Source organism: Diadema antillarum, unplaced genomic scaffold (genome assembly GCF_040938485.1).
Source record: "Diadema antillarum isolate AM-2024a unplaced genomic scaffold, OU_Dant_1.0 seq00000081_RagTag, whole genome shotgun sequence".
In the NCBI taxonomy this organism is placed as follows: domain Eukaryota; kingdom Metazoa; phylum Echinodermata; class Echinoidea; order Diadematoida; family Diadematidae; genus Diadema; species Diadema antillarum.
The window spans coordinates 1,962,522-1,988,121 of NW_027271174.1; the positions used below are offsets into that span (position 1 = coordinate 1,962,522).

The 25,600-nt window shown below is 39.1% G+C and overlaps 2 protein-coding genes across 2 annotated transcripts in view; one reads left to right on the plus strand and one right to left on the minus strand.

Moving 5' to 3' along the window:
* Positions 1-10,054, plus strand: part of LOC139726187 (potassium voltage-gated channel unc-103-like) — a 220,803-nt gene extending 210,749 nt beyond the window's left edge. The window contains exons 7-13 of the mRNA XM_071637258.1: positions 3,185-3,335; positions 3,801-4,009; positions 4,987-5,118; positions 5,661-5,781; positions 6,504-6,697; positions 7,884-8,112; positions 8,964-10,054. Coding sequence (XP_071493359.1) covers positions 3,185-3,335; positions 3,801-4,009; positions 4,987-5,118; positions 5,661-5,781; positions 6,504-6,697; positions 7,884-8,112; positions 8,964-10,054 — 2,127 coding nt within the window. The remainder of the gene's footprint in view (positions 1-3,184; positions 3,336-3,800; positions 4,010-4,986; positions 5,119-5,660; positions 5,782-6,503; positions 6,698-7,883; positions 8,113-8,963) is intronic.
* An 8,887-nt stretch (positions 10,055-18,941) lies between these two features.
* The window catches only part of LOC139726223 (uncharacterized), a 67,216-nt gene continuing 60,557 nt past the window's right edge, over positions 18,942-25,600 (minus strand). The window contains exons 14-19 of the mRNA XM_071637290.1: positions 24,883-25,157; positions 23,928-24,067; positions 22,959-23,267; positions 21,180-21,333; positions 20,746-20,891; positions 18,942-19,462 (exon numbers count right to left, since the gene is read on the minus strand). Of these exons, the coding sequence (XP_071493391.1) occupies positions 18,942-19,462; positions 20,746-20,891; positions 21,180-21,333; positions 22,959-23,267; positions 23,928-24,067; positions 24,883-25,157 (1,545 nt within the window). The remainder of the gene's footprint in view (positions 19,463-20,745; positions 20,892-21,179; positions 21,334-22,958; positions 23,268-23,927; positions 24,068-24,882; positions 25,158-25,600) is intronic.

Genomic DNA, 25,600 nt, shown 5'->3' on the forward strand with positions numbered 1-25,600 from the left:
CAACAACAAAAACAGGAACAAAACAAACTTTATTTGCTTCACTTTAGATACATTATCCAAGACGCTACCATAGCTACAGATTTTTTTTTTCGATGATCAAAAAACAAACAAACAGTGAATACAATAAACTTCAGATAGAACAAAGTGTTATACTCCGTATTCTATACATTTGGTGTTGTAAGTTCTTATTATGACGTCATGAGATCGGGTAACGAAGTTGTCCATGATACAAGTATGCCTCAGTGAGGGTAGAGTAGGTTTGATTTAGATTAATGATGAACAATCGGGTCCCATGAGATGCCATGTGCCATTTGTATCAATCACTTTCATTTTTCATTTGAGTCACACTGCGTCTTTAATCTCAATCTATATTGGTGGATAGCAGAATAAATGTGGTGCCCGTCGCAAGCGTCCAAGCGGTTCATAGATATTTACGATAGAGTCCCATACCATCGTTATAGAAGTGGCACATTATTTTGACATGTATGAATGTATGCGGACACGTCGGGCTATCTCATCCCCCCCCCCCCAAAAAAAAAAAAGAAGAAGCCAAGAGCAGGGCTTAACCCGGATACTTCAGTAAAGCCAAATGTCGCCATTAATCAATAGGGGGCGATCTTTAAGAAAGCGGACTCCACCACCTTTCTTTGGAGGCATGATACAGAGTACATGTATGTCTTGATGAATGAGCAAAATTGCTATTCCAGGCGGGCGAGTGTGTGACTTCGTGTCTGTGTGTGCGGTGATTTGTGGCTCACAGGTGGTTTACAAGAATCCATTGTTTGTCGCTCGTGATATACCTCCGAGTCATGGCTTCCCGTGCATGTATCTATGCTAACACCTGACGACAATCAAAAAAAATGGCGCGTCTCTCATGTCAACGAGAGGTCGCCACTCTCGACACACAATATACCCAGCATGCCCCGCGGGTGAGGAATTTCAGTCAGATCTTTTGTGCCTTGCGTCGTTACTCTGTATGAATCCTGTCAAGAACACGTGCAGCCTGCGCCATAGTGTGCTCCCTGTATGAAGATGAATTCACAATCATATGAAATCAAGAAGACGGTCATGTCGAGGGCGTAATTGAAAGGTGAAGAGTAGTTTTGCGATCAGACGTTGATATTTCGGATAGTGTTTGCTACTCCGAAGGTTCGTTAATCCAAAAATGAAATTGAAATCAGGGCTTTTTTTTTATTCCGAAGGTTCCTTAATCTGAAATTGAAATAAGTTTCGTCATTTCAAACACACAAACTCTGTATACCTAGATGTCCGTTAATTCAAAGATATATAATCTGTGGCGTTATTCTACAGGTACGTTATTCCGAACATTCGTTAATCAGAAAATTAGATATGGTTTGTTACTGCGAAGGTTCTTTTGTCTCAAAATGATAATGATTTAAAAGAAAAGGATGGGTACTAACGAACCCTCGGAGTGATTTGAAAATGTGGAAAAAAAAGATAATATGAAGGAAGCCTGATATAAAACATTTAATTATGCAAGACTGCCATTTTTAACCACCTAAGAAGGACGTGACTTGTTGGAAGACATGAAAACGAAATCGAAGAATCTATTATTGATTTTTCTTCAGTATACCTAGCTGGATTTAGAATCATCCATAACAGCACAGATATTGCCATCTCTTTGATCCTTGAAAGTATCAGGCAATGATACACACACAGACAATTTAAAGAACCTTTCGTTGCCGAACTTTCTTTACATGTCCTTTGTAAATGAAATAGCCTATATATATTGTTAAAGCAGAGTGATAAGCTTTTCCAAATTTGGGAAAGGCGTCCCAAGTTATCAAATGTATCACAAATTTCTCTTCAAGAATTATAATTGATTGGTAAAAAATACGTCGGGGTTTACATATGTTTACAGCATTCGGAACTAAATCATCTAATCACAAGAAATGCAAAACACTTGCCAGTGTTACTCCTTAAGTAAGTTATACGTCGACACCACAAGACCTGCGATATCCTTATGAAATGAAATCTTGGTGAAAGACCGAGAAAGCTAGCCAGGTATTCATGATCACATTTCAACCCTGAAAGGTGCAGATACCCTGTAAATCCTCCCAACAAGATCTTCTTCTTTTTTGTACCTTTGCACGTCGGTCGTCCGCCAATATTCTGTAGGTGATAATATATATATATATATATATATATATATATATATATATATATATATATATATATATATATATATATATATATATATATATAAATGCAGTAAGACGAATAACAAAAACGATTGCTTTATCTTTAAATGTTTTCCCCTTATAAAGAGACTTATTTCCCTAGGATTACTTGTTATTCTATTATGTCGCAGAGGAAGAGTATAATGTTTATTAACCATCAAACGACATGTGTTCTTCCGTTGCGAGCGATGCGGGTGGTTGGCTTGTGTCAATACTTTGTGGCGAAACAATTACATTTGCGTTAGAGACTGGGTACCAAGACTAAAGACCTGCTCGGGGGATAGTATTACACCTTTCTAGCGTCTCATGAGACATCAAATTAGTCTTGTTTTTCTACCCCGAGGTGAAATTGTCTCTTATCTTTCGTGTTGATCTAAGCGACAGATGCGACCATAATACACTCCGCTGCGCAGCTTGCGTTTCTGAAGCTAGAGGGAAAAACAATTGCAATATCAAAGCATACATTACATTACCGCGTGCATCTTAGGGCAGACGACGGGCGGATAGCATTACGCGGGAAAAGAGAAATTCAATGTTGCCAAGGCGGAAGTGTGTTTCACATCTTGATTGGATTGGAGACAACGTTAAAAATGTAGCGTGCGTCACGGAGCATCACCGCCACCTTGATCGACACAGAGAGACATGGCCCAACAACCTGTTATAATTTTTTCATACATTTTTCTCACATCAGAAATAAGCTAGATGAAACATATCTAATTGAAATTGAACCACACTGTGAGGTGTGGGCATACGTCTGTTAATCGAGCCTTAGTACGCATGTTTACGTAATATGAACCTGGTTAATGCAGTTGCATGTTATGTTCATTTCTTTATCTCGTGTTCACTTACCTATCAAATCTTTCCGAATCATTATAACCTAGTTTGCACGAACGGTGTCAACATATTCATCTTTATTTATTGTTACAATATTTATAATGTATGTTTATAATTATTGTGATGATATTCCCTTTCTTTTTCCGCAGAATGCCTCCACGGGTGGTCCATCATTAAAAGACAAGTATGTGTCATCCCTGTATTTTACGCTAACAACACTAACGACTGTGGGCTTCGGAAATATAGCGCCATCCACTGACGCAGAGAAGCTCTTCGCGATATGTATGATGCTCATTGGATGTAAGTTGCTCGCTCTGTACCACAGTCCGTCTTTCCCAGTGTAATGAGTTACAATATTCGACAACTTTCGTGATTACAGTAACACGTTAATGCAAAAGTTATCGTTTTCACAGTATGACTTCAATCGTTTTTTTTTTTTTAGATGGGATCGGTTGTATGAAATAAAAGTTACCATAAACTTGGGTCAAACACAAAAATTTCTCGTGAAAAGCCTGTTCATTTCATGAAGAATTGTTTTATTGTACAAACATCTGTGTTTTTTTTTCACTAGTTCATTACCAATCTATACATAAATCTTTGTCTATTTTTTCTGTCCTCTCCCAATACCGCATACCCGTCCATCTTCATTTTTACGTCTATTATTCAAAATATCCTCTTTTTGAATTTATTTATCTTTCATTATGACTATTCATTTTCTCAGTCGTGTGTATTTTTTTACCTTTAACATTTCGGTTACCATGGCAGCGCTCATGTTCGCTTGCATCTTTGGGAATATGACGGCGATCATCGAACGTCTCTACGCGGGCATCTCTCGTTATCAGCAGCAGCTCAACCTGGTCAAGGAGTTCGTCAAGTTCCACAACGTACCCAACCCGCTGCAGAGCCGCCTCAAGGAGTACTTCAAGCACGCCTGGGTCTACATGAACGGCAACGACTTCCATGAAGTAGCCGAGGTGAGTCCGCGTAAACTTTGCTCTGCTCCGGCATAGAGTCTGCAGCCTGCTGCAGCTGCTGTCGCGACATTAGTAACAGCGCCCCCTTGTGTACAACTTTGACCCAGAGCGTTACAGTTTGCAATACATTCTTCTCGAAATGGTGTACATCCGTTAAACACAGGACCTAATCTAGTTACCGTTGGAATAACAGATATCTGCAATTGCATTTGCCTGTTGAAATCAATAACAAAATAAGATCATTTCTCAATTCATTCCATTGACGCAGATAACAATCTCTTAAGTTTGACGTAACGCATTCAGTGTTTACAATAATTTCCTGGTTATAGTTTTTAGAAATTCTAGAAGATCCATTGACACTTACTAAAACCTCTGACCTTTGTGTTAGAATAGTTGAAATTTAGGTGACAAACTCAGCCTTATGTTACAGGAATATGTCAAAAGGGTTCGAAATCATGATGTTCAAAATGATATCAAAGAATTCTCTTACCGTTTTTCACAAGTACATTGGTGTCTCGTACATTAATTTGTCGACAAGTTTCCGATGCAACGCAAACCACAGAGTTGCAATGTGAAACATAACCTGTTTGTATAATTTTGCCATTAGAAATTGTCATTTTTAGTACGGCATGTATTCAATCTGTTTACTGATCTCCATACCGATGTGGTTGTTGAATGATTATTCTGTGATGCTATGATTTGTCATCATTATCTTTAAAATGTCTTTTTGTTTCTTTCGTTCGAGTTTGTTTATTTCCAGAGTTCTTTCGCTGGCTTGCATTCAGTCCGAGATATTATGATAGCCTATAAAAACTGTTATCGACAATTTGGAATTACTGCCAAGAATTGCGAACATATTGTTATCATGATTCTGAAATTATCTTGCGTATCATGGACAAACCTCATCAAGGAAATATCGTGCAAACAATCCAAAGAAAATTCCATCCTCTAATTCGGGTCCTATCTTCCTTTTACAGGTTATGAAAGACTTTCCAGACTTCCTACAGGCCGATATATCATTACATTTAAATCGGAACCTGCTTCGAGAGTCGAACGCCTTCAGAGGGGTGAACCACGGCTGTCTCCGGGCGCTGTCCATGAAATTCCAGGTAAAGCTCATCCATCCATTTCACCTCGACCTCTTCGCATTAGATATTCAAACATTTTGATTAAAAGTTTGACAAAAGTATGAGTCACCATGGCAAAGACCTGAAGTGGTGAACACTGATTGGCTGTAGGGATGAAGAAGTTGCTAAGAAACAAGGAAGCATAGTTTCCCTTCATTTAATGTTTCAGAGGAATACTCTTCAGCACGTTTGGAAAACCGGTAGCAATATCAGCTTGATTTGTTTTTGTTTTGCTTTCTTCATTTCTTTTTTTTTTCTGCCTGCGATTAATTCATAGCTCTGACTATGACCTAAAATTAATCTCGCCGTTGACGTAGTAGTTCATATCTTATATCGTTTGTTTTTGCGTCGAGGGATATGCCGGATACAGCTATATCTGATGTGAGAAAAATTGTAGGCGAGGGAGAGAGAGTATGCGAGTGTGTGTGTATATATATAACGTGTACGTGTGTGTGTGTGTATGTGGGGTTTTTTTCAAGAGTTTTGATGGCATCTTAATATCGTTTATTTTCAATCTTTTGCAGACGACACACACAGCACCCGGAGACATCCTTATCCACAAGGGCGACAGTCTGAACGTCATGTATTTTATATCGAGAGGATCTTTAGAAATCCTTCAGGGAAATCTCGTGCTTGCTATATTAGGTACGGACGACGTTGTGCCTATTTTTTGTCTGTTCTGCTAACAGAATGTATTACATGTATTTGTGCCTTTCGTCCTAAATTAGTTTACCTGTTTGTACAAACTTCCACTATTTTAGACAAGGTTACTTCAGCAGAAAGATCTTATAAACTCACAGCTTAAAGGCGTACCATACTGATATCAAATAATCTACTTAGGATGGAATTGATTTCAACTATTTATAAAAAACGGCGGATCTATAGAGAAATCTTAGAGTAGGTGTACAAATCAGTCTTTAATATAAAAACCAATGTAGACGAAATGCCCGTGTCGAGTTCTCATCTTCAGACTTGAGATTACTCAACTGCTGCTTTCTGTGAATGTTAACGATTTGTTAGTTAAACGTTCTTTTTCACTGGGCTACACGCTACATTTACGCCAATCTGTCAATGTTATGCAATCACTACATAAGTTTATCAATGAATGTAGGCTGCGGCGACGCACATCTGTCTGAAATCTGCACAGTGGTTGAGTTAAGAGAGCCACGTTCTTTAGATTTCATGGAATTGATGTTACATTATCTCTTGAATGTACGGGAAAATCCCAATGTGTTGATAGGAATAGTGAGATAACTTTTTCAATATTGTTTTCAAAGTTGATAATCGTTTTCGAACTTGATAATTGTGATTTAAGTAGCGTATGATAATTAATTTTCTACGCTCTTTGCATTCTTTCATTTCCATAGGAAAAAACGACGTTGTTGGCGAAAATTTTTGTACTCGTGATGACGTTGGGAGGTCAAAGGGCACAGTGAGAGCGCTGACCTATTGCGACCTCGTGACCTTAGCACGTGAAGACCTCATGGAGGTCATCCTGTCGTATCCAGATTTCAAGGATCACTTCGCTAAACACGTGGAGATTACGATGGATATGAGAGACGTGAGTAAAATTTGATACTCTATAGGCAACCGACACCAGATCAATTCGTTTCCACAGATGGCCTTTGCAACTTTCTGATCATTAATAAATCAGCGTCTTAGTTTTAAGTCGAAGCCCGTCGCTTCGATATTGCGTCGAGTTGTGTTATTTTCTTGTCTAGTGAACTTCGGCTGACTTTTTTTCATGTTTATGAGAAACTGAAAGTTGTTACTTACAATTCTGTCATTTCCTTATGGTAGGAATGTTTTTAGTTTTTCCATGATATCGGACTGTCAAAAGAAGGTAGAATTATTGAGCATCGACTCGAGGGATTCCATGAAAGTAAAATAAAAGAGTGCTAGTCCTTCAAACTTTACAAGTCTTATTATGCGTGCATTTAGCAAACGCAGAAGATGGAACGGTTAATGCATGAAAACCCCTGCCCAGAACGAGTTATATGTCTTTTGTTTGTTTGCATTATTTCTGCTTCTCTAAGTCAAAACAAATTAGAATTACATTGTTGCAAAGAATTGTACAAAACTAAACTGGATTACAAGGAAAAGTATAAATGAGTGTGATACTGCAGTATGATAATCATAAAACATTTATGGTTGCATAAATAAGGAGGGGAATAACATTTGATTTTTTTTTTTTCCGTTGATGGACTCCCTTTTGGTAGTAGGTTTACCAGAGTCCAGTTTGCTGGTATGTTGAGTACTGTCATCCAAAGACGAAATGTGTAGAGGTCATTAACGGGGTTTGCATAACAGAATTTATAACCTTTACGCAAATGTGGTCTAGTGCAGTGGAATTTGTGTCTTTATGTCCTCTATACTGACGTAAATGGGTACCCGGGCGTCAAGAAGTTTAAGTTACTTACGGTTTATAATTTGACGTACGCATAGAACTAATCTGGAGACGTAAGTTTAAATTCAATTACTTTGCTAACTGTTGAAAAGACTCTTGGACGCTATACAGACACTTGACAGAATGTTGAGTACTGCGAGATGAGATACATGTATTTTTTAAAATCTGTATTATCATTGTGTCTATATTTTGTACGCTCCAGTACGACGAGGAAGCGTCATTTTCAAATTGGAAGTGGCTGGATATGTATTGAAATATACTATTACTAGACTAGTGAAATAGTCAAAAGAGTAACATAAAAATAAAATAATTTCATGATCCTTTCTTGCAAACTTTCCAGCAAGAGGTCGAGAGACGGCCGTCTGCAATGGTGGACATCGACGTGGAGGCGGACAAAACGAAAGATAACAGGAGCCAGAGCAGCCGAAACAACCTCAGCGTCAGCAACACACGGCTGACACTCACACCTATGCACAGTATGGAAAACATGCAGGCCACCAGGCCCGCGACGTCGCCTTCGACGAGACGTCGATTCCGCAAGCGAAGCGAGAAACCCGCCACACAATCAGGTAAAGCTAGACTATACAGTATACAATGTAGGTGCCACGCAACGCTCGAAATTGCTTTAGCACTGAAGCAGCCTTGTATCGGTCAAAATCTTGAGTGTAATCATCTCTTTCCCTCCAGTAAGAGCCATAACACTCTGTCACTCGGATAGAGCATAAAATGGAGGTCCCTTGTATAAGAGAGGCACAACTCGTGCATGTTCATGAAAAATCCCGCTTCATTTGCTCATCACAAAAAGCAGGGAGCATAACCCGGTGAAGTGGTCCCGCCCTCACGACCAACTGGACCCTATGGAAGACCAGCTAGTGCAGCTGAATATGGGCTATCCAGCCATCTCAGATGAAAAATGAAAAAAAAAAATCGATTCAACAAGTTCAAGGGAGATTTTGCTGCAGAGATTATCATCGTACCCTCAATTCGTGGCTGCATATCCTATATTGGAAAAAAAAAAACTTAGATAGGACTAGTTAGATTAAGTTAATAATCACTAAAAATAGGATGCTTAAAAAATGTTGAAAAAGACGATTTCTAACGGAAACCGTGACTGACCATCTAAAGTGTGCTTTCATCTAAAGGACTAGATTGCATATTATTGAAACTTTTGCGTGTGTAATGTCAACTAATGTATTGTGTAGGAAAAATTCGGGGCCCAAATGATTGGATGGTTCCTATGTTACCTTATGAAATGCCAACAACGAACGACAAACATTGGCAATAGCATAGAATCTCACAAAATGTTAATCGGAGAATCCATATGATAGCTACATTGTTTTTGGGGCTGTTAATGCTGTTGCCAACATATCTACTTTCAGTCTTCAAGCGACTTTACATCTTGCTTAACTTTGTTTCTCAGATTCTTCCAAGCGAACAACAGTCGACATCGAGATGAATCGACTCAACGTCGACGACGACGAGGACGAAGAGGAGGGCGAGGAAGCGCCGATGATTCCAAAGCACGCCACCAGCGTCAGCAGGAGTAGACATTCGCCGAGGTTGGATCCGATCCCCCACAGTCCCCTGGAAGAGACAAGTCACATGGCGGTGTCTGCACCACAGCTGGCCGAGGTTAGACACAAGCCTCGCGTCGGTACAGAACTTGGCATTCGGGGAACGCCAGAGGGCGCACCGATGAGTTCATCCACGGGACAAATCGTGACCTCTGTTGACGTTGAGAGCGGAAGCAAAATTGTGTGTGATGTCAAAGTTCACAAGCGAATCGACGAGCTCTACGAACAGCTTGATAGCATTGAGAAGAGCTTTGAGGAGAAGCGAAATGAAATCATCGACGTCTTACTAAAGGAACAAAGGCAAAAAGAAATGGAAGTGATCGCGCAGACAATGCAACGCGATGCTCAAACGTTACTCCATAATATAATGCCGTCCAAACCGTGTAACGAACAAATTCCTAGTGTGTCCAATCGCGTTCCAGCGACAATGGCGTCAGTAATAGGCGGGAATAACGGGATGCAGCCCCCTTCGGGACGGCAAGTGAACGACGCGAACAATGTGCACGATGTAGATAGACTACTAAGCCAGGCGTTCCCTGGTGATCAACCGGTAGACGTTCCAGTTCTGAAGCCGGAGTCGAATTCCCATGCCGTGCCTCATCATAGCGTAGAGCGGCCGTTCTCGTCACACACGCTTCCGCGCGCAAAGAAGCCAATGGAAACTGACTTGAGCGCTCCTTTCTCCGAGACGCAGACGCTGAACCGTCCTTCGCGATCGTCGCGCGCCGGTCGCTCTCCGCGCTCACCGCGAGCCGCGCAAGCGTCCGGCCGCGTCTCAACGGCTCACCGCTCCGTCTCTGGCCACAATCTTCACGCAGCTTCGTCCACGCCTTCCGTGAGCGGCAAGGTTGCCTCGGATTCCCAGGAAGTTATATGGCTAGAGAGGACCGACGCCAAGAAGAAAGGAGATCCACTTCTTTCGTCTACATATTGCTGAAATCATGTAAACTTACTTAGCAGGGTATGTCGTCCAGCGATAAAAAGACTGCTGCTGTTAGACTTTTCATATCTGAATCTTAACCAAACCATGTAATGGTTATTCATTGAGAAAGCTGGCGATCTATATTCTATTCATCTGCAACAATAGTGTCTGAGTAGTGGTATACAGAAGCATTATTACACGTATTATTCAAAATACAAATTGGCGACATGTTCACGTGTTGGCCGCGTGCACATGGCGTGCTTACTGCATGATCCTTCGGTTCCTTCCAATGAGGAAAAGGGATGCGAATGGAGGTAAGGCTGGAGAGGACCAATCACAGAATGGGATTTGAAACTTGCTTGATTAATGAGCAAATCATCGCAAAGTTTATTTTCAGTCAGTCTCTGTTAACCATTTTCGACAGTATCAAAATGCGTATATTTTTTTTCTTATTTGAATTTTGTCTAATCCAAATAGCTTCCTAACTTAGCCGATTGTACAGCGTGCCAAACGAAAAAAAAAATAATAATTCTTGAGTCATGATAAAATCTCGAATAAAAAAAAAAGATGTCAAAAGAGAAAATAAAACTGACCTGAGTGAATACACGCATCTATTGAAAGACGCAATGCCATAACGATGGTACAGTATAGCATAGAAGTTATCTTTCCCTGTGTGCATCCCAATCGAATCGTCAGAATAAAACCAGATATTGAATGCGTCAATGTGTGAACTGACGTTGGACGTGCAAAATTTCAAAATATTTCTGCGATATATCTTTATAATTTTGTTTAGAAAAATATACACAAGAGGTCTCGTCATTATTTTCATCCAATGCACAGAGTCTATTTTTTTTTTTCATCTAGATGTATGAGCAGCCGTCTGGTACGTACTTTGTAGTGCGACTGGATTATCGACTTGAAAGTGATAGTTCAAAGGTCAAGTGGGGTCAAGAGGTTTCGAAGAAAAGGCCACTTTAATTGTCTTCCTCTTATTTGCACTGTACAAATTGCAAAAAGAAATAAGTTGTTTGTAAAATGTACTGGCCCATTGACGTAATATTGGAGAAAGTGAATAGATCGTTTGTGAGGTTGAGCGGAAGGTTATAGCGACGTTTGAAGTTTTAAGGTGGCCACGTGTACATTATATAGTAGTACGCAAGACGTCCTTTTGATTGGAATTTAGGATCCTTCGCTCAAAGAATTACTACTTCCGCATTTGTAAATTCCAAAGGTTGAACAGTAATAGGATGACAGACTACAGCAAATAGAGTAGCATTTGAACCCGACTTTTGTACTTTATATAACTGTAAATATGTAAGATAGAATCGTGTTTAGGAACATGCATATATATAAGTAATATACATATATCTGTATATGACGAAGCAGAGTTTTTTAAAAGGTGTTAAACTTTTCTCTTTTTTAGCTGACTGTGCAAAATATTTTATGACCGTATTATCAAAATTGATGTTTCAGAAATATGAGATGAATTCCTTTTATATATGTATCAACTTCGTTGTTAAAGCTTTATACGAACAGTATCTTCCAAAGGATTTGTCAAAATAATAGACAAGTGTTAAAAACTGCAGAGTTGTAGAGCGTATTCCGAAAGCGATCACAGATCTATAACATTTTTGACCTCTCTTGATAACAATTTCCTGTAACAAACGATTTGTAACCGCTATATATGGAACAGTGTATTAGTGACGTAACAATTGAAAACCACCATCTTAGTTCCTGTCCATGCGTCATTTTGAAGTTCGGGATGAATGTAAACAGTTTAATTTTCACACATGCCTGCACCATATTGTTGCAATGGTTTCAACGCATCCAGTGCATTCCATGCCGAGGTCTCGATGACATTCAACATTATTGATCTGATTGTCATATTTGAGGAAAAGTCGTCTCCAGGAAATTAATAAAGAAATATTGTAATAACAAGTCTGCCTTTTTTAACTATTTTCTGAGCTGCAATCAAAAATTAAACTGATGAGACCGTCCCTCGCATTACAATTATTCCAAGACTGAAAATTAAACAAGATTGACATGTCCACTAATCTTGACATGCTTTTCCGGTGATTTATCTATTGCAGTGACATCGAGTGCAAACGAAATAGATAAAGCTGAATATAGTAAATGTTCAATCGAATCACCATGACTGGAACTGTATTTATTGCACTGGGTTGGTATAGTCTACATGTTTGTTCGGCGTGCACCCAGTCACAAGTAAGTTCGGAGGGCTCGCTGTGGGGAAGAAATGAGTGATGGTGTCATTGAATCGTTCAATTCTCCGTCAGCTTCAATATTTACTTCTACGAACTTACGCAGCTTCTACACTTGAATCATACTGGCTGTGTCGACAGGATACCCTTCAGAACCTGCTTACATTCCATCTCTTATGGACTTTGCTTTTGTTATTTTAAAATAATCCAGTATCTCTTTTTTCATATGACTTTGAATTCTTGTGAACGTAAGTATTGACTCGTCTCCGATATGCTCTCTACTGTGTTCAAAAAAATCAAGTATTATTGTTTATTAAGTTCGTGTTTAACCCCTGCACAATTCTATGCAAAACCGTCTTCCCGGAAGGGGATTTAAGATAACAGTTCGCAGATTCCATTTTGATTGAAATAATATTATTTTCCGCATGCATGCGAGTTCCGGTCATAGATTGTATCATACCCTGCGTGCAGATCATATGGCTCTTGTTTCATGTAACCTGGGAGAGGATAGATTGGACTCGAAACCCTTCCTTGACGTGTCTCCCATTACCGTTAAAGACTCGTTTTCATGTTGGGAACTTTCCTGTAGAGATTACTTTTATGACTTCTCCGAGTATAAGTAAGGAATCTGTGTTGAAGGAATCGAACAAAGTAAAGATTAACGTCCGTGTTGGAATACAAACTCAACATGTTTGAAAGAGGTAGTCGTACTATATGCTGATGAATGGTCCTTTTGTGGTAATCCTAATGACTTTTTTCAGAGGATGTTGTAAAAGGCTGATTTCTAATGTAATGTGTCGTTTTCCAATTATTTGACTATTTTGATTTGTATATAATTTGAAGTACTGGGTAAAGGATTTTTAAGTTTGATTTTTTTTTAAATCAAGATATTTTTTTTATGAGTTGTAACGTTTTGAAGTGCATGACATATCGGCAGGAGTTTGAGGTCCGCACACATCATTACTTGTATGAACGTGAAATTGGGTGTCGGATTATCAGATCTTCAGCTGCTAATATGACTAACGTGTTGCACCTAATGACAAACTGAATTTCCTTGTAAGATGATCAAAATTAGTATATCAGTCATTAATTGTGGAATTCACCGAGGGCGTTTAAGCAGTGATCTGCTATCATCATTACCCCCAACATTGCCCTTTGAACACGCCTATTTGGAGACCGCTTAATCAATCAAATCCCACGCATTTCTTTTTCAGCATAAATCTTTATTTTGTCATCAAAATCTTAATATTACTCCTACGTAATATGTCACAATCTGATAAAGAAAATGTACAGAAATCTGGAATACATAATGAAACACTAATATTCTGAAATACGTTCCCAATTTTTGATTCGCCTCAATGTTAAGAGACTTTAAAAGATTACCCTGTTTGAAAGAACACAGCGTCCCACATTCTCTTTTAAGGTTTATGATATGATACATAAGCATGATAAGTACAGCAATAGATCAGAGAAATGTAGTTTCTAGGGCTTAACGATTACGAGAGAGCCATAAAATGGTGAAGAAACATTCTGTCCAAACAAAGATCCACGCAATGTATTGGATTTAAAGGGGAAATCCAGTCTAAGTTAGTCTGACAAAAAGAGTAAAATTCACGAATTCAACGGTAAAGGTTTGACTGAAATAGGATGAAATATATGGAAGTTTTGAAATTTTGAATTTTTGATTTCTGCAAAACAGTTCTTGTACAGTGGATATGAATATGCAAATGAGTGCGCTGACTATGTCATAACCTCACAATTTTCCACTGATCGCGTACAAAAAAGTGACGAAAATTCAATGTTTCTGTCATTGAAGTTTAAAACATGATGTTATTCCTGGTTGAATAACTTCAGAATAGTGTATCAGTGTGAGGGTATTACATGCTCACTTTGCCATTTGCATATTCATATTAAACCGTTCAAGAACTGTTTCCTGAAAAATTAACGAAACTTCAAATGTCATAACTTCCTTATTTTTTCAGCCGATTTCGATCTAAATTCTACCGCTGAACTCGTAATATTTTACTCTTTTTTATCAGACTACTTATACTTGGACTGGATTTTTCCCCTTCTATTACCCTAAACGTCCAAGATATCGTCCCCCGTGGCCATGCCACTGTGTACACATGGTCCTCGTTTGTCAGAGCATGGCGCAGGGGTCCATGGTAAGAGGAACAAAAATCCACAGTGTCTGAATCATGGTTTTGCGACACAACTTTGCAAAACTCGCAAAAGAAAAAAAAAATGATTCAGTTTTCACCTCTAGTCTTTATGGTTCAGAAGTTCCTGTCAGTGATCCATATCCCTATCGCTATTCAGGCTTACGGACTGAAAAAGTTTTCCATCATAATCTTAATTACTTTTAAATCATTGTAATGCTTCCCAGTTACCTGGACATGCAACAAAAAAAAATCGTGGAGTTACCACATTCTTAACTGGCATTTTTCACAAATTTGTGACATTGTGATTTACTCATGTCTACATAATGGAGCGGGAAACTTATAATTCCCAACGGGATCCACTCTTGTCGAATGCACCATAATCTGTCATAATAGGGACGATGTAGACAATACATACAGCGTCCGAAAAGGCGACATGATGTATGTTGACTGGACTTTGGTGAAGAGGCGAGTCTGTCCCAATAATCATAATGGAAGGGTTGATACGACGAATTAATCCTATAGACAGTAGTGTTTTCCTGGTGAATTTGATTATTTTTCTTATTTGTCCATTTCTTTTTTGTGTTTTGTTTGGTTTTTAATTTTTATTTTGAGTGGTTTCTGATTTGGATAGCAATAAAGAAAGACTACGTGTGAAAAAGCACACCTTTGTCTCTGTCTTCATGTTTTTGTAGTACAGTTACTGTACTTCTGTTTTGTTTTCGTTTACTGATTGAAACCACTCGCAGGGCAAATTTTTGTCCGCCATGCTCCGTCAACATGTAATTGTGTAAACCCCTCACAATTTATTCGGTCGAAACCTGTCACATAGTAGGTACACAACCCAAATTCCGATATCAAAGGGAAATGCCCGACCGGTTGAAAGTTCGTCTGAAAAAAAAAAAAAAACGAGTTCAGTTTGATAAGCACAATAGTGTCTTTCTTTATCAAATAGAAATTAGGAAAGTTATAAAACTGTGAAGTTTCATATATATTTGCAAACCGTTCTCAATTAGTTAATATAAGCATGCGATTGAAATTGCCGGTGATGTTATCACCTTGCAATTGCCTATTAGTAGTATACCAAAATCTGAGAAAAAATTCAATTCCTCGGCTCTGGAAGTATAAAACAATATTATTCCTCGCTGAATCACTTCAAAAAGATAATCAGACAGACATAGCTATGACTGGGGCATCATCGCGTTTGAACCAGAAAAAAAAAAAATGAACTTTTAAGACTGTTTAAACCACAGTGAAATATATCTGTAGTTGTAACGGCAAGTTCAGGTAATGACATCATCACCACTCATTTGTAGATTCATAATGACTGTTCAAAAACTCTTTTGTAAAAAATTAACAACACTGTAACAATTTCAGAACTTGTCAAATTTTAACCTATTTTGATTTAAAAAAAAACTGTTGTGCCTAAAAAAATTCTGCACTCTCTTTTCAGACTGAATTTTAACAGGTCCTCTTTTACTCTTCTTCCTAGACTGAGTTTTACCTGGTCCAGAATTTCCCTTTAAAAAAAACAAAAAAGAATAAAAAAACATGTGACGGTAGTAATAACATCCTCGCACATTGTTTTGTGCCACACACAAGAACAAATGAAATGGACAGAATATGTCGAGCTACCACGACTGATGGGTCAATATTAAGTTTCACTCTTCAGTAAAAAATATATTCATTTGCTATTTTTGTTCAATCCAAGGGGACATGATGTACCCAATTTTTTTTTCAATTCAGGTGTACATTTCCTAAACGACCAAAACATAAATATTATCAAAAAGTAAGGGGAACATCCCGAGAGAGCAGACCCCAGCCAAGCAGCCGTCGTAATGAATATCGCCATTTCGTAGTTGGTGTCTTCAACATGAACACAGAAGCATGGGGACATCTACATAATACATTTTTTTAAGTAAATAAAACGGTGGTGTTGAAATATATACAACTCAATACTTGTAATATTGCCGTCCAGCACAATCTAACATCAATCGTGTACACATTATTTTGTTTTTATGACACCAAGTCTTTTGGTCTTTGACCTCATCATGACCCCAACTTCAACTGTTTCATTTCTTAATGCATTATGAACACACCCAGCAAGTTTAGTGAAAATCTGATCATCCATTGTTGAGTTATAGGGAAATTCAACCTATTTTATGTCCTCACGACTCCAAATTTAATTGTTTCTCTCTTACTTCTTTATGAACTTACCCTGCAAGTTTGGCGAAAATCTTATTGTCTGTTCTTGAGTTGTTGGGAGATCAGACTTTTCTCTTCTAAGATTCCTATAACCTTTGACCTCATAAACAGCTTCTTTTTTTTTCTTACTTCATTATGAGCACAATCTGCAAATGTGGTGAAAATCTTATCATCGGTTCTTCAGTTACTTGGAGATATTCTTTATATAATATTATATGTCCTTTTTTACTCCTTATAATCTTTGACCTCATGAGCCCCAAATTTAGTCGTTTCTTTCTTACTTCATTATAAACAGTCTTCAAGATTGGTGAAAATCCGATCATCCGTTCTTGAGTTATTGGGAGATTGACCTTTGACCTCGTGAGCTTTTTTTTTTTACTTTAGTATGAACAAACCTGCATATTTTGTTTTTTTTTTAAATCGTTCACCCATTCTCGAGTTATCTTGTATACAAACGCACGGACAAACACACGTACAGAACCGAAAACATGTTCTCCATCGGCCGTTTGATAGGCTTCACGTACTGGCGGAGGTAAAATGCTTTAGCTGAAGGCCATCACTACTATTACGACAAAGATTTCAGTAATCAGGGTAGCAAACAAAGAATCGCTGAAAAAAGATATCTTCTGTCTTTTCTCCTTCGATTGATGTTCGATGAAGTTGTGCATTATAAAGATTGTTGACCACAAATTCCAGCACGTTGTTCTCTCTGGGTTTTCATTTTCTGGTCGCAACCTTACATCCTGTAATCACAATGTTAGGTTACGCGGCAACAACAACAACAACAACAACAAATATCTGGGCAGCGTTTAATAAACTTGTCAGACACTGACAAATGTTTTAAGCTACCAAAATCCTTGCATCTGATTGGCTGAGAGCAAGTTCGTCAGAGGAAATCACTGACAAAACACTTGATGAAACGCCCCTCAGGTATCTCTGGCGAGCTCATCGCAGCGGGCGGACTCCAATCCGGCACAATCGACTGTGACAAGGCACTGTGGGCAGTTACACACATTGCGGCCGTCCATACGTCTGTAAACTTTGCAGAGGCGATTCTGTTGGATTTTTTTTTTTCGGCATTAAATCGCTGATGATAGGATGCAAAGTTTTCTTGCATCGTACCTGACTATAAAAAAGATAAAGATGAATTATCCTGGAAATGTTGTCAAAGCCACGACCACGATGAATCAGGGATTAAAAGTCCGAAAGTGACGATGTTCAATTGATGCACCACCCGATCACGTAGTCTATTTCTGTAAATTAAGCAGAGAAAGGACAAAACTTTTAACACTTCTGTGACGTTTAGTAGCATAAAAAGGCACATACTTCCATCAAGAATCAAGCGAACTCAGTATCATACACTTGTACATATAAATTTATGAAAACACCATGTGCTATATAATTTTGTGTGTCTGCGCTGAAGTGGGAATTGGCAGACCGCTTTTCGGTATTGATTCTGATGCCATATTGTCCTCTCTCCCGGAAGAGGTGGGTATACTAAGGAAGAGAATGAGCTGCATTAAGGAAACATGAGGGTGGGATAAAATGCATTAGTATAAGCATAAACAGACACAATAACATTTTGATCAAATGTTAAGATTGATTCGCGTTCGTGACGTCACCATTTCTCATTGTGCCACGGAATCGCGAGATTCTGACGTCACATTCGACGACTCAGCATTGTTTGCATGGATAGATATTGTTCAGCTTTTTATCACATTCTTAGTGACCTTCTTGAAATTTGTCATTGATGAGAAATAGTTTCCATCTGGATTTTTTTTTTTCATTTCAAAGAAAATGCAGTTCCGTTTTTAAGGAGAAAATTGGAATCATAAAAGTCAAAACTCAAAACTTCTCCCAAATAGGTACAACTTTAGGATTCACTGTATCACTAACCAAAAACTGCCTCAAAATGGACTTGTTTTTATATGTTACATTTTTCTTTAATTTCTATCATTCAAGCTGTTGTCGTTCCTCAGTAAGAAAAAAAAGCCTAAAGATAATGAACCAATTACTTTTCTCTACCAATGGGATTCAAGATTCAGGTTAATTATTGGTTTGTGATTACCTAGTTCGGTCTCGTTCAATATCTTAAGATAATGACACATGGAAGAAGGCAAATAAGGCGCGGTCAGACTGGCAAAAGATCGAATAGTTTGGAGGGGGTGGGAGAAATATCCCTATAGTTAGAGTGGGAAGTTTCGAGGGAGGTTTGCGGTCACACTGGCAAAACTTGGAATATGAGATCTTAGAGATCTGTAACTTTTCCATCTTTTCCAAGCGTGACCGCGGCTATAGAGTAGTTTAGTCATTCTTAATCTAGTTCATGATAAGACCAAGGACATTTACCCCGGTATTCTTGAGCTGTTTCCTGCCCTTATTCTTCCGCCTCTCCTTCTCCATAGATACCAGATCGTTTTTCATCTTCTGCAGCTCTCTGACTCTATTCTCGAACTCGACCCGAGCTTTGTGCTCTCTTGGCGACAGTTCAGTCTTTTCCTTCCGCTTCCGCACCAACCCGCCATCCGACGATGGGCTGGAGTCTCCCGGGGCGTGGCTGTACAGTGCCCGTCGCGACAGAACATCCGGCAGACGAGCCTTGCGCTTGCGGTTTCGCGCGGCTTTCGTGGGGTTCTCCCGAAACTCATTGTGCACCTTCAGCTGCTTGGGATTGTGCACGGACTTGCTCTTGATGTACCACACCCTGTGTTTCGTCTTAGGACCCGAGTGGTTCCTAGCCTGAGCCATACCGGCATTGAGCCCATTTCCAGCATGACTGACGAAGATATTGTCATTGGTCACTGACTTCTGCATCATCTGCAACTCTGGGTCTGGGTAAACTGACGGGAGAAAACAGAAGTATGGGGTATCACCGGAAGTGCTAGAAATTGGAAGCATCCACATCTTTATAGACATACTTTCTTACAAGTTACAATTAGCCATTATCTGTTACTGGTGCAATCTGTGGTACTATGTACTTGCGTGAACACATACATGCACACACAAGTATACAGAAGTTAGAGACAAGTACATAGTACAAAGTATATAGGCGAGTGAATAGACATGCAGCTACATTATTACCAGGACGTATCTCAATATTGGATTCAATAAGTCTTAATCACCCCCCCCCCCCACCTCTCTCTCTCTCTCTCTCTCTCTCTCTCTCTCTCATCTCACATTTATTTTTATTTATAAGTCCATTTGCTTTAGCTATTAACCCTCAGAAAATGTTTGGCATAGTTTCCTGTGTTTCATATTATTTTATTGTCTATTTTGCAATCCTGTTATCAAATTAAAGGGTTGAATTAAATTGAATTGAACCTAATAAAATCAAAACATAACCCCACCCCCTCAAAAAAAAAATACTAGGAATCTTAAGATTTGCTAACATGACTGAAAAAAAAATACAAACCTTTCCCCCTCTTCTTCCTCTTCTTTAGCATGTGGCACACCCAAATGATGAAACCAGTCACTATGGCAACGAAGACAACGCTTCCAGCGAGAGCAATGGACGCGATCACATACGTCACGAGGTTGTCCTCTAATTAGAGGAGAGAAAACAAACAGTGGTAATAAGGTAATGGTGTGGCATATATCTCGCAAGGAACAATTTCATGAAGAAAGAAGTACAAATTGAAGTTTAGATTTGTGTACAAATATAATACTCCCAGGTGGACACAGTTTAAGCAACATAGATAGGACTAGAATTTCTCTTTTGTACTGGACTGCGTTCTGATCAAAATACCATAGTGTGGTATGTTACCGTGGATTCTGGGTCATTCGGTATCAAAACAGCCACATTTCATTATTGTCTTAAGAGGAAACTCCAGTTCATTTTTCAGTGTGTGAACATGGGCCAGTTGGTAGGTGTTACGGTAAAATACATTTTACAGTGTCGCAAGTGAGATTTCTTACATTAACTGTGGGCATACGTACAATGGCATTAAAAAACAAAAGTTTAGACTTGTGAAAAAAAAATTCTTGTTATCTAGAGGCTTCTTCTTCCAGCAATCATCGGTAAGTGATGAGATTGATGAACTTAAATGATGAATATTTCACAACTCGAGAGACGCAGTCTTAAAGAATGCAATAGTTGCCTGACATTCTATAATGCAATTCTTACCTTTTATCTTGATGATAACACTCGCACGCCGCGCGTCAATCCGATTGCGCGCTTCGCACTGCACGCTCGAATCGTCCATACCGAGTGTGGCAGAAATGATGGTGAGAGTTGACGCGCCATTCCCTTGCGTTGTCGAGATTTCAAATCTAGGAAGAGCAGAAAAAATGGCGGGAAACTGATTATCATAAAAATCGAACGAGAGTTGCAATCCCCGGCGGAAATATGTAGACGAGATTAAAATCATTGGTAAACTAGCAAAATGTTGACACCATCTTAATCGTGATGGGTCATACAGCGAGATCCGAGGGGATTCTGGAAATTTGTTAACTATATTCTACATCATAACTATATAATATAATGAAATCGTATACTGTCATTGCATCTCTGTTGGACATGAAATGAAATGAAATGAAATCAGGAAACCCGTGGTCTACCTGCTATCAGAACTGACTAATTCCGCCCCGCTGTAGTACCAAGTGAAGCGAATCACGGGCGGATCACCGATCGCTGAGCACGTAATTTCCGCTGACTTCCCCTCCTCGATGGTGAGCAAATCCGTGTCCACCGTGATGTTTACAGAGCCGATAACTGGTGGGGGACAAGAGGGGTGAAGTTCGTTATTCCGAGCGTTCGTTAATACGAAAGTGAAGTAAGGCTTCTTATTCCGAAGGTAGGCCTGCTTATCTTGAAACACATGAATTCCCTAGATTTAAATGTTCGTTAATCCGAAAATATTATGGTTTAGTTAATCCGAGCATTCATTTTGTGGCGTCATTCCGGAGGTTCGTTATTTCGGAGGTTCGTAATACCCCCACTCCATATAGGGCAAGGCCTCTGAAAGATTACTGAAAGACCGTACAAATTTGTAGATCTTTCAATGATCTTTCAGTAAATTTTCAATGATCTCGGGGGTCCTCCGTGAGTCTTAAGCGATTTTTCAGTATTCTAATGGTGTCCATTTCTCCCAAAAAAAAATGGAAAGGTTCAAAATAGTCTTTCACCCATCTTGTAATAAAAATGTCTTTCAGTTTATCTTTCAGCATCCTTTCAGCAGTCTCTCAATGAGCGTTTAGGGGTCTTACTAGTTTTTCAATTATCTTTCCTTTCGATAGTCTCTGGAACTGCCACATTTTTGGAGAAGATCGCTGCAACATTAAAGAGAAATTATTGACGGATTATTGAAAGACTGCAGTTTCTCAGAGAACTTGATTGATCTTTGAAGATCTAAAGGAGTATTTCAAGTGATATTTCAGTGATCTCTCCAGTCTTATTGGTATCACAGTGAACATTCGGCAGTCTTCAAGGTCCCACAGGGATCTGGGAGGAAATTGTTGGAAAGTTACTTTTTTGTCTTTCAATGATCTTTCAAGGGTCCTTTAGAGCCATTTTACAAAGACATTATTTTTTATCTGGTGTTGGAGACTACTGAGGAATTATGATGATTCTCGTCTCTCAGTGGTTTTTCGAGAGTCTCCGTTTTATATGAAATTGGGGCTTTAATCCGAAAATAATCAACGTGCGTTAATCAAAAAGTTCGTTATTTCAAAGATGCGATGAGTTCCTTATTTTGGAAAGTTCGTTAATTCGAATAGAAGGTGCGTATTAACGAACCTTCGGAATTATGACCCTCATTTCGTTTTCAATAAACGAGCCTTTGAAATAACAAACCTTTTTTTTAATTGAGGATTAACTAACTTTCGGAGGAACGAACCTTGTATAGTTTTCGGGTTATCGAACCTTGGGAATAACAAATTGAAACCGCATGGGACGAGACACTACGAGCTCACCATAATATCAGTAGACGGTTGATGATTTTGCTATTTCGATTTTGATAGTAAACGGCAATGGCAGTCATAAAATTGTAACTGATTCGAGACTTGTTTCAGTTTCTTCCTCCTTTTGAAGAAAACAGGAGATGTATGACGAGGAATTTTGCAGCAGTTTCGTTTTCATTCTTTGTTCTTCCGTTTTAACGTGATAAATTTCGATTCCATTCTAATGCCTTGTAGTGCTTTACAAGCACTATTGTAAGAGTCTCAAAAAGATTTACCGAGTGTGTCTAAAGACACTAAATAGAAAACAACGTATTGCAATCTACAAAACAAATAATTCTCGTAAGGAAAGAAAAAGTATGGTAAAGATAAATACTGAAATTGCTTAATGTGTGTTAATTTTGACATGAAAACTGATTTTGTTTGACAGTGTGTACTCACTTTCAAAACTAAGCGGAGGAAGGGCGCACTCTCTGGGCGTATTGTAGGTAGGATGAGTGGAGCGGCAGGTGAACACGACGCCGAACCACTCCCTCGAGAGAGTTAGGGGAAACGAGTTCACTGTCGACGACGAATCGACGGTTTGATTGCCAAAGTTTCTTTGTGCGTCGAGGTCGTTCGACCACGTCAGCGTCGGCTGTGGCGCTCCACCGGTTGACTCACAACTCAGCGTCACCTTATCGTTTTCCCGCAAGTTACTTGAAGGCGTGATCGAGCACTCTGGCGATATCGCACTAGGCTCAGAAGCCGCTAATATAGTAAAGAGGCAAACCATATGAAAATTATACTTTGCGATTCGCCGATACCTGCGGCCGAGTCCTTAAATAATACTCCTATTGCATTAGACAGAATCAATGAGAGGCTGGCACACAGGTAACTTGTCATATGGCTTCAACAGCAAGCCGAAATAGAAATGGTGAGTTAAGCAGTGGTTCAAGGGAAAATATCAAACGTTTATTCACAATACAACAATGAAGGCGATTAATTTGTATTTTGGTTTGCACCTCTGTTCTGTCATGTCTGTGTCGTATAATGCTTAAAAATTGGTGGCAGAAGCTTGTTTTATTCATGACGAGGATAGGTAGAATTCTGATATTTATATTATATTTATATAAGATGGGAGGTGAACAGATATTTAATTACATATTATGAGTACGCAGAATATGAGGAAACCATGCTTTTATAAGGCCCAATGTGACTGAATAATATTGGTACAACTGAAAAACATGGCCAAAAGGTGTTAATGGACACGTGTTTTCTCAGGCAGGATGTCACAAGTTCATGGATGTGTTTTAAACATATAATAGTTACTTGCTTTCCATTCAGGAATTTTCAACGCCAAAAATAGATTGATTCCGCAAAGAAAGAAATTCAAAGTATGTATTAAAAAGAGTGCCAGAATCTGCTCACGTAAGACGGTCAGCGTAGCCTGAGGCGTAGATAAGCCGTCGACCGCACATATGTATTTCCCTGCGTCATCCTCCTCGATGTCGCTGATGAGGAGGTTGTACTCGCCGTTGTCGACCAAACCCGTGATCGATATTCTGTCGCTGAATTTAGAGAGTAAAACCAATGGAATTGCATCGCAATGTCTTATCCTCGGGTGGAATTGCTTTTGATACTGCGTATAAGAGTGTACAGGAGGCATATGTAAGAGTATGATGCAGTTTTTCGAGCTCGTCGAAGTCATTATTGATTTAAGATGCATCATTTACAAACTGACGCCATTTTTGCATATTTTCATTCAACAGTCTTATTCTACTCATTAGGAAAACATAATATATCTGAGAAAGTAGGGCCCACTCACTTGCACCGTTATTATTACTATCATAATCATCACTATTATTGTTATCATTATTATTATTTTATCATTATTGCTATTATTGACATTGTTGATCTGTCGTGAGTACTTACAAACACATCATTACATTTCCCTGTTTTAAGTGGAGTCAGACATGTTTGTTAGTAAACGTTACCTCTTTCATTACAATAGATTGAAATCATGCTGCAAAATCTATCGGAAACTTATTATTGTAAACATTGGTAACAGTGTTCCGATTGGATTTACAGTATGATTTTAGTCTGTTGTAATGGAAGCAATTACATTTTCTACCAAACATATTATCTGACTTTCTTTTGATTAAGAAAGTGTAATGATATGTTCATACGTACTCATGACGGCACAACAATGTCGTAATTGCTATTTCAAAGAGTCCTCTCATTATTAGCCTTTTGTTAAGGCCTCGTGGCTGAAAATTGAGACTAACTCGCCAGACCGAGCACTGCGAGAAACGGGTGAACGCGAGACCGTTCCTAGCGTTGTACTATCGTGGGTAAGTCTGCCAGATTCCTCCTCAACACGCACCTGTTGGTTCCAGGGACAACATTTCGGCCAATAGTTATGGGGGTGCCGTCTTTGGACCACTCCACCTCGTTAGAGGCGTGCTGGATGCGACAAACCAGCGTCACGCTCGTTCCGACGGTCGCCGTCGTGTCCGAAGGCGGGATGAGGATGCTCGTTTCCTCTGTACCGTCTCGGACCTCGAGCACGGCCTCGGACGATGCGATAGCGGTGCTACGGCCGGCTGCAGTAACTCGACAGCTGTACCTCGCGGCATCATACCCTTGAACTAACACAATCTGCAGCCAACATGTAAGAAAAAGATCGGGTTTTAGTTTTATGTTAAAAAAAATGATTACTTAGTAATCTTATTGATCGATGGTTTGACTTCATGTGCACTCAGTGTACGCAGTGATATCATTTTGGCGACTTTGTGTGGAGTTGGTCGTAACTTGATGGGATGAATGTACTGTCTGGCAAACTTGATGACATTAATGAGGCAAAGCTTACCCCCTGATTTTTTTTTCTTAACAATCAAAATTATAGGAAGAGTTTGTCAATGACGCTTTGTTTTTCTTATGTACAATTATTCTCTTGTTTATCTTAGGGACATGAAAGTTGATGGGTCAATATTTTCTGTTTCTTATGCTGTAAAGGTATGTGTTTTGCTGCATGTTATTTAAACGACGGAAACACGCTTCATTCTGCAAATTCCCCCAAAGTTATTTAACTCTTTATGTGC